The sequence below is a fragment of the Crotalus tigris genome, unplaced genomic scaffold (genome assembly GCF_016545835.1).
Source record: "Crotalus tigris isolate CLP2741 ecotype Arizona unplaced genomic scaffold, ASM1654583v1 scf7180000017765.3138416, whole genome shotgun sequence".
Classification (NCBI taxonomy): domain Eukaryota; kingdom Metazoa; phylum Chordata; class Lepidosauria; order Squamata; family Viperidae; genus Crotalus; species Crotalus tigris.
In genome coordinates, this window is record NW_024096620.1 from 1,567,477 (window position 1) to 1,586,371 (window position 18,895).

General features: G+C 39.9%; 1 protein-coding gene across 8 annotated transcripts in view; it reads right to left on the minus strand.

Annotated features, from left to right (window-relative positions):
• The window catches only part of DYNC1I1 (dynein cytoplasmic 1 intermediate chain 1), a 252,049-nt gene that overhangs the window by 19,541 nt on the left and 213,613 nt on the right, over nt 1-18,895 (minus strand). For all 8 annotated transcript variants that reach the window (XM_039341469.1, XM_039341465.1, XM_039341467.1 and 5 more), the window contains one exon: nt 14,524-14,649. In XM_039341469.1, the coding sequence (XP_039197403.1) occupies nt 14,524-14,649 (126 nt within the window). The remainder of the gene's footprint in view (nt 1-14,523; nt 14,650-18,895) is intronic.

Genomic DNA, 18,895 nt, shown 5'->3' on the forward strand with positions numbered 1-18,895 from the left:
TGGTCTGCAACCTTCAGATCAGAGTTCTTTTGTGAATCTTTATTCAGAACTAAATGTTTCTACATATTTTCTATGACCATTATCATCTCATCAAATGTTTTTTAAAAAAACTTTCAACTAAAAGCTAAGAAAACCTAAGAAAAAACTGTTGGGTAGTATTCTTTCCATCTAAATGTTCCATTGTAAATAATCAGTGAATTCATATTAAAGCATGTCCAGTTCCCCTATGCTGCCCAGTACCCTCATACACACAAAACACTAGGGGAAAGGGGTGTTTTCTTACCTGAACGCCTTTTCTCAGCATGAAGATGTAGCATCCACCAATGGGTAATCTCAGCCTTCCTGCTCAGTTGAGACTAAGACCAAACTTTAGCCACGCCTCCCTTGGGCAGTCCTTTCCCCAGTTTTGACTAGGTGAAGCATTCATGAGGTCTGATACAATAGCTTCTCCTGTAAGAAATCTGCCTAGACTGACTGTTAAGGGTGGGTGTGGATGCTACATCTTCATGCTGAAAAAAGGCGTTCAGGTAAGACAACGCCCCTTCTCCAGCATGATAGATGTAGCATCCACTGATGGGACATACCAAAGCCACCCATGTCCCTGCTGGGAGGGAAAGTCTAGGCTTGTGATTCATGTGTAGAAACTACCTGCTGCAAGATTCTTCTGCCGAAGGAGGCATCTGTCACAGCGAACTTATCAAGCTTGTAATGCCTTATAAATGAAGAGGGGGAAGACCATGTGGCTGTTGACAAATCTCAACAGAAGCCTGGGTTGACCAGGCCGCGGACGTGACCACGCTACACGTCGAATGAGCTGTAATGTTGGCAGGAACCGGTAGAGACTGAACCTTATATGCATGGGATATATACACTCTGATCCATCTTCCAATGGTTGAAGATGACACCTTCAAACCCATGTAAGAAGGTTGGAAGGACATGAACAGTGCTCCTGTCCTGCGAAATGTTGAAGTTCACTTCACGTAGTGATGCAAAGCCCTGCGTACGTCTAATGTGTGCCACAACTTTTCCAGGCGATGAGACGGTCGTGGACAAAAGTCTGGGAGAACCAGATCCTGAGATCTATGGAACCAGGTATTGACTTTCAAAATGAAAGAAGGATCCAATTTGAGGATCACTCTGTCATTCAGAAAAAGAAAAGGTCACTCCTGACCAAGAGCGTGGCAAGTTCCGAAATATGTCTTGCCGATGTGATGGCTACCAAAAAGGCTACCTTCAAGGAAAGAAAGTGTAGAGAGCAAGATCTAATGGGCTCAAACGGTGACCCAGTGAGGACCTGTAGCACCTTTGGTAAGTCCCATGTGGGATATCTATGTACCACAAGGGGACTAGTGTTAACGGCACCCTTAAAGAAGGCCGCAACTGCTGGATGATGTGATAACTGGACCTGATTCTCACAAGTGAGCACAGTGGATAATGCTGTAATCTGTCTGCGAATGGTATTATGAGACAGTCCTTTGTTCAGATCCTCCAAAAGGTAGTCTAATATGACCGGAACGGTGACAGCCAGCGGGTCAATTTTTAGAGCGGTACACCACGCGCAGAAATGTCTCCACGTGGCATCATAAATCCTATTGGTTGAAGGACGTCTGGAGGCTTGAATTACTGTAATCACTCCAGATGAATAGGACTGCTTAGACAAGCTCTCCTGCTCAAGTGCCAAGCGGCTAGTTGAAGCCACTGTGGTTCTGGGTGCTGGAGTTGACCCTGACTGAGATACGATCTGGTGGAATCTTCCATGGCGGGGAGATCAACAGATCCACGAGGTCGGCAAACCAAGGTCGCCTTGGCCAGTGTGGGACCAGCAAGATTAATTCTGCCCGTTCTAAGAGAAGTTTTCAGATAATTGCTGGAATCAGCGGAAGTGGAGGGAATGCGTAAAGGAGTCCCCTGGGCCACTTGCAGCGGAGAGCCTCCGTTCCCTCCACCCCCCGTGACGGAAACTTCGTGAAGTATCTGGGCAGTTGAGTGTTTGTTGGTGAAGCAACAGGTCCACCAGAGGCTGTCCAAATCTGTCTGATATCTCCCTGAATAGGGCTGGATCCAAGCACCACTCCGAGTGATCTACCGTCGCCCTGCTCACAGAATCGGCTTGGTGATTTGCCTCCCCAGATATGTGTTCTGCACTGATGGATTCCAGATTGGACTCTGCCCACAGACCCAGTGCCAGGGCCTCCTGCATGAGGGACCAAGATCTGGTCCCTTCCTGCCTATTGACATGTGCTTTGGCTACGACGTTGTCCATCATTATCAGGATGTGTTTGCTTGACACTATGTTGGAGAATCGGCAAAGCGCCAGGTGTACTGCCCTGAGCTCTAGCCAATTTATGTTGTGTGCAAGATCGGACTGGGACCATTGACCCTGTGCCACGTATGTCTGTATCTGTGCGCCCCATCCGAACAGACTTGCGTCTGTGGTCAGAATGAGTTTGTGGGGCTCCTTGAAAAGTGACCCCCTGTGTATAGCTGCCGACGCCCCTCATTGGAGTGACAGCAGTGTGTGATGTGGAACTCTCACCTTCCGTGTGGAAGCACTCACATTCCGCTTCTGGAAAGGAAGCAGGAATCATTGGAGATGTCTGGAGTGAAGTCTGGCCCATGGCACTATTCCCAGACATGAGATCATCTTTCCCAACAGCTGAGACAGCTGGACAAGTGGAACCACCTTCTCTCTCTGGATCGTGTGAACTAGAGATCTGATGCTGTCCTTGCGTTTCTGGGAGAGATAAACCCTGCATAGGTTTGAATCTATCACTGCCCCTAGATGTAAGATCCGAGTGGTCAGAGTGGTGTGGCTCTTTTTGAAATTGACGGAGAAGCCGTGCCTCGGGAGTGTATCTATTGTGGTCTTTAAGTCTATTTGGGCAGAACAGAAAGAACTGGACTGGATAATTATATTATCCAGGTAACATTGCACTCGCACCGGCACTAGTCTGAGATGGGCCGTTAATACTGCCAGAAGCTTTGTGAACACCTGAGGAGCCGAGGATAGGCCGAAGGGTAGAGCCCTGTACTGATAATGTCTGCGCGCATGGCAAAATCAAAGGAATCTGCGGTGATGGGGTCGGCTAGGGACATGAAGATAAGTTTCTGTCAGATCTATGGAGGAGAGGAAATCTCCCTTCCTGATGCTGGCCAGAATGGACCTGAGGGACTGCATCTTGAACCTCCTGTAAGTTAGGAAGCAGTTTAGTTCCTTCAGATCCAAGATCGCCCTCCAACCCCCCGAGGCCTTGGGGACCACGAAGAGGAAGGAGTAAAACCCTTTTCCCCTTTGGTCCAGAGGTACTGGTTCTATGGCCTCTATATCTAACAAGTGTGATATGGCCTTGGATACCAACTCGGCCTTGCTTGCCTGCCTTGAGGATGGACACTGAATGAAGCGGTCTGGGGGAACGGATCTGAATTCTAGGGCTAGACCAAATCTTATGGTCTCCCTTACCCAGGTATCGTTGCTGGTGACCTCCCAAGTGTCGCTGAACAGAGCTAAGCGACTGCCTATAGGAGGATCCAATTTGGCATCACTTAGACTTCCTGTATGGGCGGCCCCCAGCTCCTCTGAAGGGACGCTTGGTTTGGAATTGACCCCTGGTTCCTGAACTTCCTGTTGGCGATCCTGTCTGGGGGAAAAGGATTGGGAACCTCTGGGCCAATCCCAGGACTGCCCTGATCGAAAGGGCTGCCTCCATTCCCAAGAACTTCTGGCACGAAAGGACTGCCTATGAAATTCTTGTTGGGGTCTCCTATCCGCCTTCTTAGAGGGGTAAGCTAAGGTCTTTCGCTTGTCCTTCCCTTCTATTAGGTACGGTTCCAGGACCGGGCTGAACAACTGAGTACCACTGTAGGTTTCTGTAGCTAGATGCCACCTTGATTTTAGATTAACCCTCCACTGTTTGAGCCACAACAATCTGCGTGACGCTACCGTGGCCTCTATAGATCTAGCTGAATATTTGGTTGAGTGGAGGGATGCATATGCCATATATTCTGCTGCAGCTACTAGCTTACCTAAAGTTTGTTGTGCACGCGCCTGATCTGGAGGAATTAGAGCCTATAACTCACGGAGCCACATAATGGAAATCCTCATGAAAAACAACGAGGACGTTGCCGCTTTGATTGCCCAGGCTGAGGCCTGATGAGCTCTGCAGAGGAAAAACTCAAAACCTTTTATCCTCCACCTTGAGAGCCTCCGCCATATCTCCAGGAATCGTGGATGTGGAGAACAGTGAGATTAAGGGAGTATCTACTGTAGGTATCTCTAGGAGGGAAGAAAATGCAGATGAGACATTAAACAGTTTCTTTTCCATGGTATTGGGTGGAGGTAGGGTGGCCAATGAAGTCCACTGCTTCTCCACCGTAGTGCGGAAAACAGCTGGGCAAGGAACCTGTTTTTCCTCCACAAACTGTACCGCAAACAAAGGATTAGACTCCTGTGCAGTGGAGGTAGATGGTTTAGGCTCCTGCTCTGTAACCAAATTGGCCATGGTGCAGGCCTTTAACAATAGTGACCTAAATAGAGAAGGATAAAAAAAAAAACCAATGCTGAGGTCGGATCCGGGGCTACCTCTTCATCCTCTGACATAGGTATGTCAGTTGTCTCCAGGTCCACAGACTGAGCTTCACCTAGCTGAGATGAAGTCTCAGAAATACCCGAGCCCGCTGACTGGAGCTGCCCAGTGCAACCTACAGACAAGGGTGGAGGAGGCAGTATCTGTGGACACCTTTGTGCCATGGAAGATGACATAAATTGATCAAAGGCCTGGTGCATAAAGGTTTGGAACTGTTGTGCCCATAAGGTTTGCTCTGCTGAACCAGCACCAGCTGCAGTGGTTTCAGGAGCCTGTGGAGTGACGGTAGCAGATGGAACCGAAGGAACAGGAGGGGGAGGAGTAGGAGGAATAGGAGGAGGGAGACCAAACTGTTCAGTTCCCCCTTGAGGAGACCAAGCTCTGGGAGCCTGATAAGACGGCACCAGTGGAGGCTCAAATGGTGAGTTGTCCAGCGAAGCAGGGGGAACCACTTCAGATTAGCTGGACCTGAGCCATTGAACTTTGGAGAATTCTCTCTCCAGTGCCAAGTGTCTTCTCGAGGCCTCTCACTCAGCAGCCTTGGAGGGTTCTTTGGTGACCAAATGCTTGGTCTTGGCCTTTTTCTTCCCCCCCTTCCCCCCCGAGCTCAATTCGGAAGATCTGCGTTTAGATTGTGCGGGGGGAACATCAGAACCCTGCGATGTCTGAGGAGTATCACTATCTGCCATTGCACACTGGACCTTCCAGATAGGAGATGCCCAGGAGTGAGGGTAAAAGCACGCAGATCTAGTCCGGGAGGGAAGCTTCCCGCGCCCTGAACAACCACAATGACAAACAGCCGGACAGCACACTAGAACTGTCCGCTTAGGCCCTGCGACACAGCGCCGTGAGCTAATGAGAACAGGTCTTCCAAAATTGTCCCTCAGAATTATCAGCCGATAATATGTAGTAAACAAAAGATATTCTCTAATGGTTTTGCACCTCCTCTCAGTTGAATCCTTATGGAATAAGGATATTTAATATCTTTAAGATACCCCCTTGAAAGCCTAGCAAAGCGGGCTATTCAAAAAAAGAAACGGCCAAATCTACACCTCAATTTACGTTCCTTCAAGATGGCGACCGCACCCCGAGTATGGATCAAAATGGCGACCTCAGGGAGAATACCAATTAAACCTCCGCAAGTCTTCTTTCTGCTCAGGGGCCCAAGGGAGCCTTAATAATGAGCCTCTATTTCCCCTTATTTATAAGGCAACAAGACTTGTGGTTAAGCTGCGCAGCCTTTGCTGCGATTAGTTTCCAGTCGGAACCTCGTGGCCACGAGGTAGTCAGGCTGCAGCCCGGCCAGCCGCTCCGCTCGCTTCCCAATCGCCGACGATGGAACCGTGTCTGTTGGCCCGACTGGCAACCTCCGTCTTCACGAAAATCAGCTGGGGAGAGCTAATTTTCCAAACTCTCCTGGGTGGCTCCAATTGATCCCCTGAGGCCAGGCAGGCCTCCTAGGAACGAAGCTCTAACTCCAACTAAAGTCCTACTAATCTAAACAATCACAATTAACTATAAATAAAGTAAATTCTGAAACAAAAAACTCTTCCTTCTATCCTAAACAACCTCTTTTTGAATTAGCCTAACTGAGGAGCTACAAAAATTGTGTCCTACTGAGCTGAGACTAAGACAAAACTGGGTAAAGGACTGCCCAAGAGAGTCGTGGCTAAAGTTTGGTCTTAGTCTCTCAGGAAGGCTGAGATTACCCATCGGTGGATGCTACATCTATCATGCTGGAGAAGCAGGAACCCACATAGAGATACAATACACAACTCTGTTAGATAGAAAAAAACACAGATGCTTCCAGTGACCTCTGCTAATAAAGGAATTGGAAAAAATTCCAAGAGCTGTGTTCTCCATACTTTCTTTAATTAATTTTTTATTTCTGTTAATGCAGCCATAGATACTCTGAAAATACAATTATAGAGGATAATACTTAACTCCCCCTTTTTTAAAAAAGAAAAGAGTTATAAGGGACAGAAGCTTGGCCATGCATGAAAAATAGCCTTATTAAAAATAGCCTATCTTAGTCCACATGACTGGCAACATTTCTCCAAAGTTTGAGGCAAAAGTTTCCTTTGCATAACTAAATTAATCTTATGAAGATGAACTTATTTAAGATGATGACTGACAGGCTAAAAATCAGAAGTGATGTGATAAAAATTGTATCATGCCATTGCAACACAGGTTCTGCCTCTTTTGTACATCACTACCAAATATATAGCTTGCATTGGAATAATACCATGATTCTTTTATTATTTGTCCCCTTTCAGCTGAGTCCTCTGCTTAAAATAACTTAAACTTAGGCTGCCTAAAAACAGATCAGTGGGTTTTTAATACATGAACCATCAAGGTAAACAGACTTGGTATAAAGGCCACTGTCTCAGGACAAATACTTATTGTCAGGCACAAAGAACCAGGACCATACATAAGTTGCAGTTAAAAGCTCATACACAAGAATCTAGTTGGCACCAGATAAGGATTGGTGGAATTCAAAAGGGGTTGGGCTTAGACTATTTGTGGTAACAGAATGACTCTAGGCTGTTGACTTGCTTAACTCTGCCCCAGCTCTGCCTCCTCTTGTACATCATTTTCTTATTCTTTGTCAGTTTGTTTTCAAAATTGGCTTTTTGGTTGGCTTATGTCAATTGGTTTTTTGTCAGTTGGTCTTATGTCAGTTCAAAATTGGCTTATGTCAGTTGGTTTTCAATATTGAGACCTAGTTCAATGCAGTGGTTAGGGCACCAGGCTAAAACCAGTGTGAGTTCTAGTCCCACCATGGGCACAAAGCAAGCTGGATAACCTTGGGACAGTCACTTTCTCTCAGCCCTAGGAAGAAGGCAATGACAAATCACTTCTAGAATGTTGCAAAGAAAACTGCAGACATTTGTCCAAACATTTGCCAGATGTCAACACTGATGTGAAAGAATCAAAATAAATAAGCTATAAATAAATTCAAAAAACATCTGAAGAATCTTTTAAGACTGGATTTGACTCACTAAAAAAAAGCTGTAGTTTTAATTTTCCTTTTCAGTTATGTTTTGTTGGGGCAACATTACTATTAAACAAAGTTTTATATATGTTTTGTTTAAAGTAGGTAGCTATTGCCACATGTTTCACCAATGCAAAAGTTTATTTCCAGTTTCCCAAATTCCATCAGTCATGTAAGACGCTTTTTAAATGCCATCAAATCTGGTTATTTGAGTAATGTGCTGTTTGCACATCACTTAAGTCTGCAAAGTCTGTAAATAGCTTAAAATTGTACATCAGGCATGGTGCCTATATGTTTCTAAGGAACGCATTAATAACCTGATTTGTACTTTAACATTCTGTAATTTTAAGCTAATCTGTACCTTATCATAACAAACCTCCATCTTTCTTACAACTTTACCAATTATTAAAAAAGTTTTTAACACTGTAATTAAGTGATCTGTCATGACCAAGGTTGCTATTGAAAGCAACAGTTTAAACCACAGAAGAACATAAAGATGATTAATTATACAAACTAATTCTTCTTTCAGAAACCATTTCTCCAGAAAACATATGCTGATGACAATCAGGAAGAGCATGTCTGTTAGCTTGAATTGTGAAAATAATTATTCCACTACATTAATGCAATACAGTTTTTACCCCAAATTTGGTACTGATCATTTTTTCATTTAGCTCCCTGTACTACAGATAGCTGTAATTATTCCTTAGTCAATCTGCTTTATTTTTTCTAAAAAAACAAAAACAAAAAACAACTATGGTTTACTTTTTGCTTCTGGATAATTAGCATTTTAAATGCTTTTTCTTATAGTCTCTCATTGGGATGCTCTACAATGTTACAAAATTATATTACATGAAATATGCCTTTTAGTAATATTGTGCAGCATGTATGTATAATGCAATATTAATACAATATTTGTAATGCAATATTACAAAATTCTGTGGACTTAATTACCACTAGAGAATTTCCACCTAGTGTCATTCTTGAAAGATATTTATTTTTGGGACTTTAGATTCAGGAATTTGTTTAGTAAAGTTATCTTAGGTTTCCCTAAAAAAGTAGAATTTGGGGATGAGGGATAGATTTTTAAGCACATCAGACAAAAAAACGCTGAGATACCTTTCTTAGTTCTATTAAATTTGTGTAGCAGAAATTGGTATTAGTAGAATGTGACAGAGGAATTTTTTTTTCTGCCATCCAAATTTTTACAGCACAAGTATGATTAACTTGCTATTTCTGGGCTTCACCAGAGCCCAACCAACTTTTAAGATAAAGCTTCGTCATAAAGACCTGCTTATTTACTCACATTATTAGGCAATTCTCTTTTATGTATACACCTCAAGTAAAAGATGTATTTGCCTTTAAAGGCGAATCTTAAATATAGAATCCGAAAAAGACTTATGTATGCTAAGTTAAATGTAGAAAGATAAAAGAAATAAATCCAGCTATTTAAACTGAAATATAATTGATATATTAACAAAGAATGATTGAACTCTGCAAACCAGTAATCTACATGCTGATTCAGTTTTCTATCCAGAATCAACTTAAAGCTCCTGATTGATCTTTTTATCTTCCAATCTTCCAACAGAGAGCTATCTTCTTTAAAGTAAAATCCTCTTGCTAGAGATCAGGACAAAGAAACTAATAGACTAAGTTGTCTTCTTGCTGGCAACACTTTCTTTTGTATGACATTTGAGGAGGGAATGTAAACCTTACAAGCTATAATCATCTTGATCACTTATGGGCCAACTAGGAGATCTCCTTAGTGAAAATTAGCTTTACTTATTTCAACAATACTAAGCTGGGCTGTTCACCACCATTTTTACTCCCAAATGCTTAGTAGCTATTTGAAGGCAACGTGTGTCATATTCTTCACTTCTACTTATCTTGAAATGTTAAGAAGAAATAAAAATTCACCACCATTCCATCTCAAGTTGCTGCAGATCAAACAGCAACAAAATCCCCTACACACACACACACACAGAGAGAGAGAGAGAGAGAGAGAGAGAGAGAGAGAGGAAGAAGGAGGAGGAGGAGGAGGTAAAAAACCCCTCAGCACCTTGAATTTTGTAAATTCCATTGGAAAGAGAAGGAGAAACTTGACAGAGTTCATCTGTTTCAGTGGACCTATGAAGACAAAGGCAAAGCCATAAAGTCAGCATCTCCCTTACAGGAGTCTACCTGCCTTGGTTCTTGGGCAGCCTGGCATTTGCAAAAGCTGGAAGAGCTTCAGCACAGGTACCATGCATGTCCCCAAACCTTTTCCAATACTATCAGCTATTACAAATAGGGGAAGAGGCTCCAATGCATCATCACATTTGGAAAATGTCCACAAGGCAATTTGTGTGCAACAAAACAGAAGTATTTTAGTTAAAGGAAAAGGACAATAAAGATCTTGCAGTAAGTGTTATGCACCTACTGCAGAAAGTATAGAAGTACAGGGGATGTTATACAAAGGGTACAATGATATTTCTACATATGCTTTCAAATGCAAACAGTAATCTTTCCACAACTCTCAGATAACGCCATTATTGTAAAGTGCCATGACTCGGGAGGGAAGGGAGTTGAAGGAACTAAAATAATATGTGAATTCTCACTGGAGATCTGCCACATACCCACAGTTGCAAAGGAAATACAGGTAATCCTCGACTAACAGGCATTGGTCACCACTGACATTATTGAAAAAAGTGACTTACAACTGGCCTTTACAACATTTGCAACATCACCATAATCACATGTCAAAATTTGGGCACTTGGCAACTGCCATGTCTTTATGCTTAATAACTGTGATGATTCACTTAAAGACTATTGCAAAAAGGATCCTAAAATCAGATGTGAATCACTTAATGTCCACATTATTGAAGAGTGGAAATTCTGGTCTCAATTACACTGTAAGTCGAGATGTGTGCTGCAAAACAGATTTGCAGCATTTTCTTTGAAGCAGGAGGTGAGCTAGAAGTCAATCAACTCAGCTGCAGAAGTGACAGAGTAGCCCCAGAAAAACACAGTCAAACAAGAATAGAAGATCATTCTAGGATCATAGTGAGGATAGAACTTAAGTCACCTAGGCTACAAAATCCCATTCTACAGATCAGTTACCGTAAATGCCGGCGTATAAGACGACTTCCGCGAGCGCTGAAATCGGCGCCAAAGACGGGGGTCGTCTTATACGCCGAGTCGTCTTATACGCCGGAAATACTGGTAGTTTCCGGCGTATAAGACAACGTTCTAGGAATGCGGCCCGGCTATAAAGACGGGGGTCGTCTTATACACCGGGTCGCCTAATACGCCAGCATATACAGTAATACAAAGGATGCTAATACATGACCCAACTGGATTCTGATTTTAACTTCCATTTCTCGTGTATTTTGTATTGGGCTCTAACTGTGCTTCTCAAATGAAGAGAAAAGTATAGAAATCAAAACACACAACATAGATAAAACACAGATAACTCAATTTTAATGGCTGATCCAAAAGAGATCAACGCTATATCTCTACTAGCTTCAAATATGAGAAGTCAGCCATATCTTCAACCCGTCTAGACTCCAGACAACAGACATGAAGAGATTATACTGTCAATTCAGGTATTTCTAGTGTCTGTCAGATCACTCAGAATGAGAAAAAATTATATGTATATATTTCAGAAAACCCACACCCAAATCTCAATAATAAATAAATAAAGCAAGTGTCCTGCCAGTGCCATAGCAGAAGTTTAATAACTTCAGACAGTTTAGCAATTATGATAACGATATACCAAGATGTTTTGCAGTCATTTGCAAGCCAAAGCGGCTCCCAAGAAAGCATACACAAGCCAAAAATATGAGTCATGCTCAAGCAATTTTGCTATGGGCCATAAAATCACTTTGTGTAAGTTAAAGCTAAATCTGTATATATTCTATAATATTTCCCTACTGTGGGGAGGCGGAGATCTCAGTAGACTATCACAGATAATGACAAAAAACAAATTCTGTCTATAAAAGCTGATTGCTGCATAAGTCACCCTTAACTGTTCCAGGAACAGTATGCAGATGGTATACTTTATGCCGCATTCAGCAACAAAGAGACACAGTCCATCAAGCACACACCATACTGACTTCAATTTGTTTCAATTTTAGCCTATTGTAGGGAAGAATTCAGAGCTGCACTGCCACATGGTTTATTCAGCTTGCTAATTTACATTATATTTACTCTTCACCCTACAGCTTACTCTTCTTCACAATTTTCTTTCATCCTTACCTAGTATGCACATTTAAGCAACAGCGTTATGGCCCATTTTATTCATTATTTATAAGAAAGATAATAAAATGAAAGATGGCTGTAGACTAAGAAATCCTTTTTAAAAATATCCTACCTACAATGTAGAGAAAGCATTTTTTTTTCAACTTCAATATCCATATGTATTCTGGGGATAACAGTGATGGCTTACTATGAACACCATTGTATAGCTTATATACAATAAAGTGCTGGAATAGCTAAAAAAAAAAAAGCATCTATTCTAATGAATCTTTGGGGTAGAATACCTGTATTCCTGACTTTTACACATTATTCTTCAGGCAATCTCATTGTATAATCAGAGTTCTACGAGTATGAGCAAAAAATACCTAAAACAATATAATTTTCTATTCAACAATTCTTTCAGTGATTACATTAAAAAAGACAGACCTACTATTTCTCTGATATTGTGTCTCAGCTGTTAAATATTTCCAGAAACTTTTTTCACAGTTTAACTTTTTGTGAGTTCAGAATAAGTTGATAAAATGTGAACGTTTTCTCTTATTTAGGTACAATTTGGAAGATTGTTTAGAGCAGTGGTTCTCAACCTGTGGGTCGGGATCCCATTTGGGGTCGAACGACCATTTCACGGGGGTCGCCAAACAACGCAGTCCGAAATTTTTCCCCTTTTCCTTAGCTGTGCTACTCCCTTTTATTCTATTGGCTTTTGAAAGCCAATAGAATAGACTCTCTTGAATAAAGTCTAATTCTATTGGCTTTCAAAAGCCAATAGGAATTGTCCAGGCTGTCTCTGCCCTGCTGAGCCCGCCAAAAGTCCCATTCTGCAAACGGTGCTGCACCAGTTGAGTAGTCCTCGACTTACGACCGGTTGAGTAGTCCTCGACTTACGACCTGTTGGGGGTCGCGGCATTAAAAAGGTTGAGAACCACTGGTTTAGAGGGATTGTGTAGGCAGCATGTCAAGGAAATATAAAATAAAACTTTTCTCCATTCTGCAGTCTAGAAGCCATTATTTCAGTTACTTACAGAACAAAAAGGGTGTACTGATTACATTATTAATCCAACCAATTATGTTCTGAATGTATTGCCCACAAAAAGAAGACAAAGGGCAATATTCCCATAATTTGATATGGATATTTAGAAACAGTTGCAATCATTCAAATGGTAATATAATTAAAACTCCCCATGATAGTAAGGAAAATTAATACCTTCTAATGATTTATGCTATACTTATAAATAAAATAAAATCAATACATTTTTTATATTCGCTTAACTTTGGATTACATATATAAAGCCATAGTAATTTTGGCCTGGAAGATTTGGAGTTATACCTTGACATATCTAGTTTGACACATCTAAACTAGTTTGGGAAGCCAAATGTAAGCAAAGATTATCTTCTGCAAAATAGGGCATAGGGATACGGTGTTCCAAAGAGGAGTATTTCTTTAGGGAAAAAAAAGGCCTTGGAATATAAAGCAACCAATCAGAATCTATCTAAAATGCTAGAAATGGTCATTGTTATTAGCTCTATGTCTCATTTGGAGATCTTCATTCTGGAGAAGCAACCTAGAACTAAGGAGAAACTTCCTGACAGTGAGAACAATTAATCAGTGGAACAGCTTGCCTCCAGAAGCAGTAAATGCTCCAACACTGGAAGTTTTTAAGAAGAGACTGGACAGCCATTTGTCTGAAATGGTGTAGGGTTTCCTGCCCGAGCAGGGGGTTGGACTAGATGACCTCCAAGGTCCCTTCCAACTTTACTACTACTATTATTATTATTATTATTATAGAACATGTAAAATCAATTCTTTCCAGAAGTCTGCAGAAAGAAAGACTAAAACTAAACAGCAAGTCTTTCCAAGAAGCTGATTGGCCTGGCTGTAACTCATTTTATAAAACCAAAAGGAAGCACTTTTTTGAGTGCACTGGTATCTTGTGAATTTGGAACAAAATGGAAGTTCAATTAGGGTAAGAACCTATTTAAAAATATTAAAGAACTCTTTTTTATTGCATAATTCTGAATGAATGAAATCAAGGTGTTATATACATTTTAAAATGAAGTCAATGGTAATAAACAGCAATCAAGTTAGCAGCATTAATAATTAGCCATGAACATATTATCATCCATTTTAAATGTGCCGGGTATATCTTTTGAAATTTATCTTAGCAACTGTAGCATAAGGAACATTTCAAGTACTTGTATACTACAAACTGAAGTTCCCCTGGTTTCACAAAAGGACTGATTTCACATTGCATCAGATAATTATGCCTCTGAACTGATACACTAATTTAATTCCAATATTAGGATCAAGGTCAAGCCTCTTTTAATTCAAGCTTAACTCCTGATAATTACATGACCACCTCCATGTAACCATGACAGTAGGATTTATTATTGCCTTCTTCCTGGTTGTTGTTTTTTTCACTTCACATTCTAGCTCTTTGCCATTCCTTAGTGGCCTCTTATCTCATAAGTGCTTGCAAGGCATCAGGAAAGGCAAGCAACAAAATTTTAGGATGCAAATATATAAGGATTTTGTTTGTGTGTTGTATCATCATGAGCATTATTATCTTTCAATCATTATGGCTTCCTGTAGACATCTTTGTTCCATTCAAATATTAAGCAAGCTCTGCTTAGCTTCCCAAACCAGACAAAGTTCACTGCATGAATATTGAAAACCCATTACAAAACATCCAAATATTTGTAAAGATTAAGTACCTCTCCAACATCATAGATCCAGATTCGTCCTTCAGAGTCGCCGACTGCTACTTCTTTCCCAGCCTGGCTCCAACGGACACGATTGAGAGCAGAAGTTCCTTCAATGGTCACACTAGCTGTTGGAACCTAACAAAGATATTGTAATATGGATGAGGACATTTATAAAACATGTATGCTATAAAGGAATTCATTGTCTTTTACATGAAGAATATGAAAAGAGAAGGAAAGCAGAGTATTGGCTTATTGGCTTATTGACAATACATGGAGACCAAGGGTCACAAATGTTTAAGTTGCATTTTTTTGTTTAAATCCAAGCTTGGAGACATGCTAAAACTAGCACAGCTTTTTTTTTTTGTGGCCTAATAGATGATCAAAAGACGACTGACAAAGACTAATGAGCTTAGATGTGGTACCAAGTATAAATTGAAAACTGAGAGATCCTATCCTTGTAGGTTTTATATAAACATTTTACTGACCTCAAGCAATTAGTTTAGAGGACACAGGATGAGGTCAGAAATAAACAAATAAACAAAAAAGAGGACTAAAAGCAGGGCATTAATAACTTTCATGTTATTTCTTTAACTTACATCTCATTTTACAAAACTGAGGAACATGTTGTCCAAGAAAAGCCCATGAGGAACTGCAAAAGCTAAACTGGTCAAGTCAAGAGCATAGCAGCCATGCAGCACAGTAAACTGGTCTACATATTCTATACACTGCACAATAACAACTATATGTAAGTATGAAATCTGAAGACTGAAGAATCAACTGAGGTTTCTGAATTTAAATCAGTTTAGATGTAATACATGTATCAGGTGGAATACCATCTGGATCCTCATGTACACATACTCTTATTTCCATCACTTTATAAAATTAAATTATTCAGTAACAAGTAAGTTCAGCATAAATATTTCAAAAATAGATTCAAATTTTAGCTCACAGGTTTATTTATTTATTTATTTATTTATGAGACTTATATACCGCTTTAAGTACAAGCACTCTCTAAGCCACAGGTTGGCAACCTGCGGCTCCGGAGCCGCATGCGGCTCTTTGAGCCTTCCCCTGTGGCTCCCAGCCTCCTCTGCCTTTGCAGAGAGAGACAGAGACAGAGAGAGGCAATTGCGCTTCCCTGCTTCTCTCTCTCTCTCTCTCTCTCTCTGTGTGTGTGTGTGTGTTGTGTGTTGTGTGTGTGTGTGTGTGTAAAAGAGAGTGCACTCACAGTGTTCTCTGAGGAGCTGAAAAGCTTACTGGACGGAGCTCCTCCCTTTGCTGCGTCTCTGCAGGAAGCAGGAAGGGCAGGAGAGAGCTAGCTAGCCCAGCTAGGCTGACTCAGGAATTCTGGGAGTTGAAGTCCATGAGTCATAAGAGACGAGGTTGCTTACCCCTGAGCTTGTTGGACAACAGCTTGAAGCTTGCCAGGTGAGCAGCAGATAGGGGGGGGGAGAGAAAGAGAGAGAGAGAGGGAGGGGGAAGAGAGAGAGAAAGAGAGAAAGAAAGAGAGTGGGGGAAGAAGAGTGGCAGACCAAGGGCAGATAGAGAGGGAGGGAGGGAGAGAGACAGAGAGAGAGAGATCCTTTTGACATCTAAAATGAAGATAACACTGCATATATCCTTTTTTTACCTCTGTGTGTATATAATTTTATTCTCTTAAAGCATTATCTTGGTGATCATTGTTTTAATAGTATGGATATTCCCAAGAGTCATATTTGTACTTTTATTTTTAGTGTGTGTGTGTGTGTGTGTATGTATGTATGTATGTATGTATGTATGTGTATATATATATATATATATATATATATATATATATACACACACACACACACACACACACACACACACATACACAAACACACACACACACACCCCTATAATAAAGGTAAAAAAAGGATATATGCAGTGTTATCTTCATTTTAGATATCAAAAGGGTTTTGCGGCTCCCGGTGTTTTGTTTTTGGTGGGAAACAGGTCCAAGTGGCTCTTTGAGTGTTTTGGGTTGCCTACCCCTGCTCTAAGCGGTGTACACCAGTAAGCAATGTATATATATATTTACATTGCCCCCAACAATCTGGGTCCTCATTTTACCTACCCCGGAAGGATGGAAGGCTGAGTCAACCTTGAACCGGTGAGATTTGAACCGCTGACCTGCTGAACACAGTCAGTTAAAGTGGCAAGATAATTTTGTTAGCAAGATAATTTTGAGCAAGATCTACTCAATTTCTTACCAACCAGTAGTCATTGACTGGACCTACAAACTTCAACCTAATAATAGCAAACATTAAGATAAAGGAAAGGATTGCAAAGTGCGCACACTCAACTCTGATGTCCGCTTTTATGTGATGGAAACAATGTGTTTCTTTCTGAAGCTTTGCCTTGCTTGTCAAAAATTAGGTCAGCCTAACTTTAGGAGGGATAACATTTAATTTTTAGCTGATGTTCTGAGATTCTTTGAAATATTTTCAGCAGAAAATATGACTTCTTATTTAAAAAACAACTCAAAGTAGTTTAATTTTTTCAGGTGTCAATGTTTGCTAAATACTTGACAAAGGACTTCTATAATTAAGCAATTTTTATTTGTATAAATTTGCCTTTAAAATCACACCATACTAAAGTATATATTAAGACCATCTGACGGGGGTTTCTTTGATAAGTGAATTAAGAGATTACAAAAAGACTTTTTCAGAAGTCCACAACCAATGTTGGAATACTATCCTTAGGACCAAAATTGTCTTCTCCAAAACATCTGATTAAAAGCCTTTAACTTTCCCAGGCTTTTCTATTTGTTGAGTTGAATTTGCATTCTTTCAATTGGCTTCTGCACTGCTAACATGCAGGTTGGGGAATTCTGGGAGTTGGGCCATATATCTTAAAATTGCCAAGGTTGAGGAAACACTGTTATAGAATAATATATTATGTTGTGAGTGAAATACTGTCTAAAAATTTAAAAATTAAAAACCTAATTTAAAAATATGCTACAAATTACAATGTAACAGAAACATTAAGCATATGGTTTTAGCCCCATAGTTTTGCTCTTCTTAGAATGAAAAAAGCACTAAAACTGCAATTCAATTTGTGGTTGAACCACTAAACATACATAGGTAGAACTAGAGTTTGAAAAAATTGTTATTTGTGGAGAAATTATTAAAACAAGTTTATTTAATTTTAAAGCATATAATTTTTGTTTACATAAATCCAGACAAATAAGAACAATGCTCCAAATATTTTGGGTATTCTACAAGGATTTCTGGTTATCAAAATTTAGCATCCAAATGTAAAATGAATATCTATCTGATATTCCCAGCTTTCTCTCCTGAAACTGTTGCATCCATCATTTATATAAATCAAACAGAAAATTCTTCTCATTTGAGAACAAACAATGGAACTCAAGAGTAGAAAGCTCAGAAGAATTGAATGAATCATTTCATAGCTATCCTTACATAATCCTAAAATCCAATTTTTAAACAATGTTAATTATTAATTCTAGTCACATAAAGGCCAGTTTGGTGTAATAGTTAAGATATTCGCCAGAAACCAGAAGGCTGTGAGTTCTAACACTCCCTTATGCATGAAATCTAGCTCAGTGGCATTGGGTTAGACGCCCTCTCAGTCAAATCCACCTCACAGGATTGTTATTTTAGGGAGAATAAGATGTAAGATTATTAAGTATGTTTGCTGCCTTGAGTTGACCAAACATATATTTTAAAACAAGGTGAGATAAAAGACTAATATAACAATAGTAATAATGTATTATTACTAATATGAAAGAATTGGTAGAAAAATACTAACTACATTGGATACATATTCAGGATATAATTTATGAAATCATTTTATATCATGAAAATTACATTCATGAAGAAGACATGAATGTAACTAAAAATTATATTCATAAGGAGGCATGAATGCAGAAATTTGTTTTAGCCTCAAATGTAAGAAAATACAATACTGATAACATTTATTCTCAAATCATGCCAATACTATATAGTATGTATGTATGTATATATATATATATATATATATATATATATATATATATATATATATATATATATATATATATATATATATATATATATATATATAGTATTCTTGAATTATAGTGTTCATGTTTTGGTGTCGCTTTTTAGTTTTTGCATTGTTTTGATAGCCTTATTAATTTGTATTTCTGCCATCACTTACCTTCAAAATAATATCTTCTTCACCATTATCTATTTTGAATATTTAAGAGAAAAGCATGATATAAGGGTTGAAATTAAATTAACTAAGCTATGAACTTGGAAAGTTGCTGTTTATTGTCCCAGGGAGTTCAACACTGAAGTTTCTTCCAAGAGTTGCAGCAAGAAGCCTTTCCAGGACCTTTTTGTAAATACCCTGAATG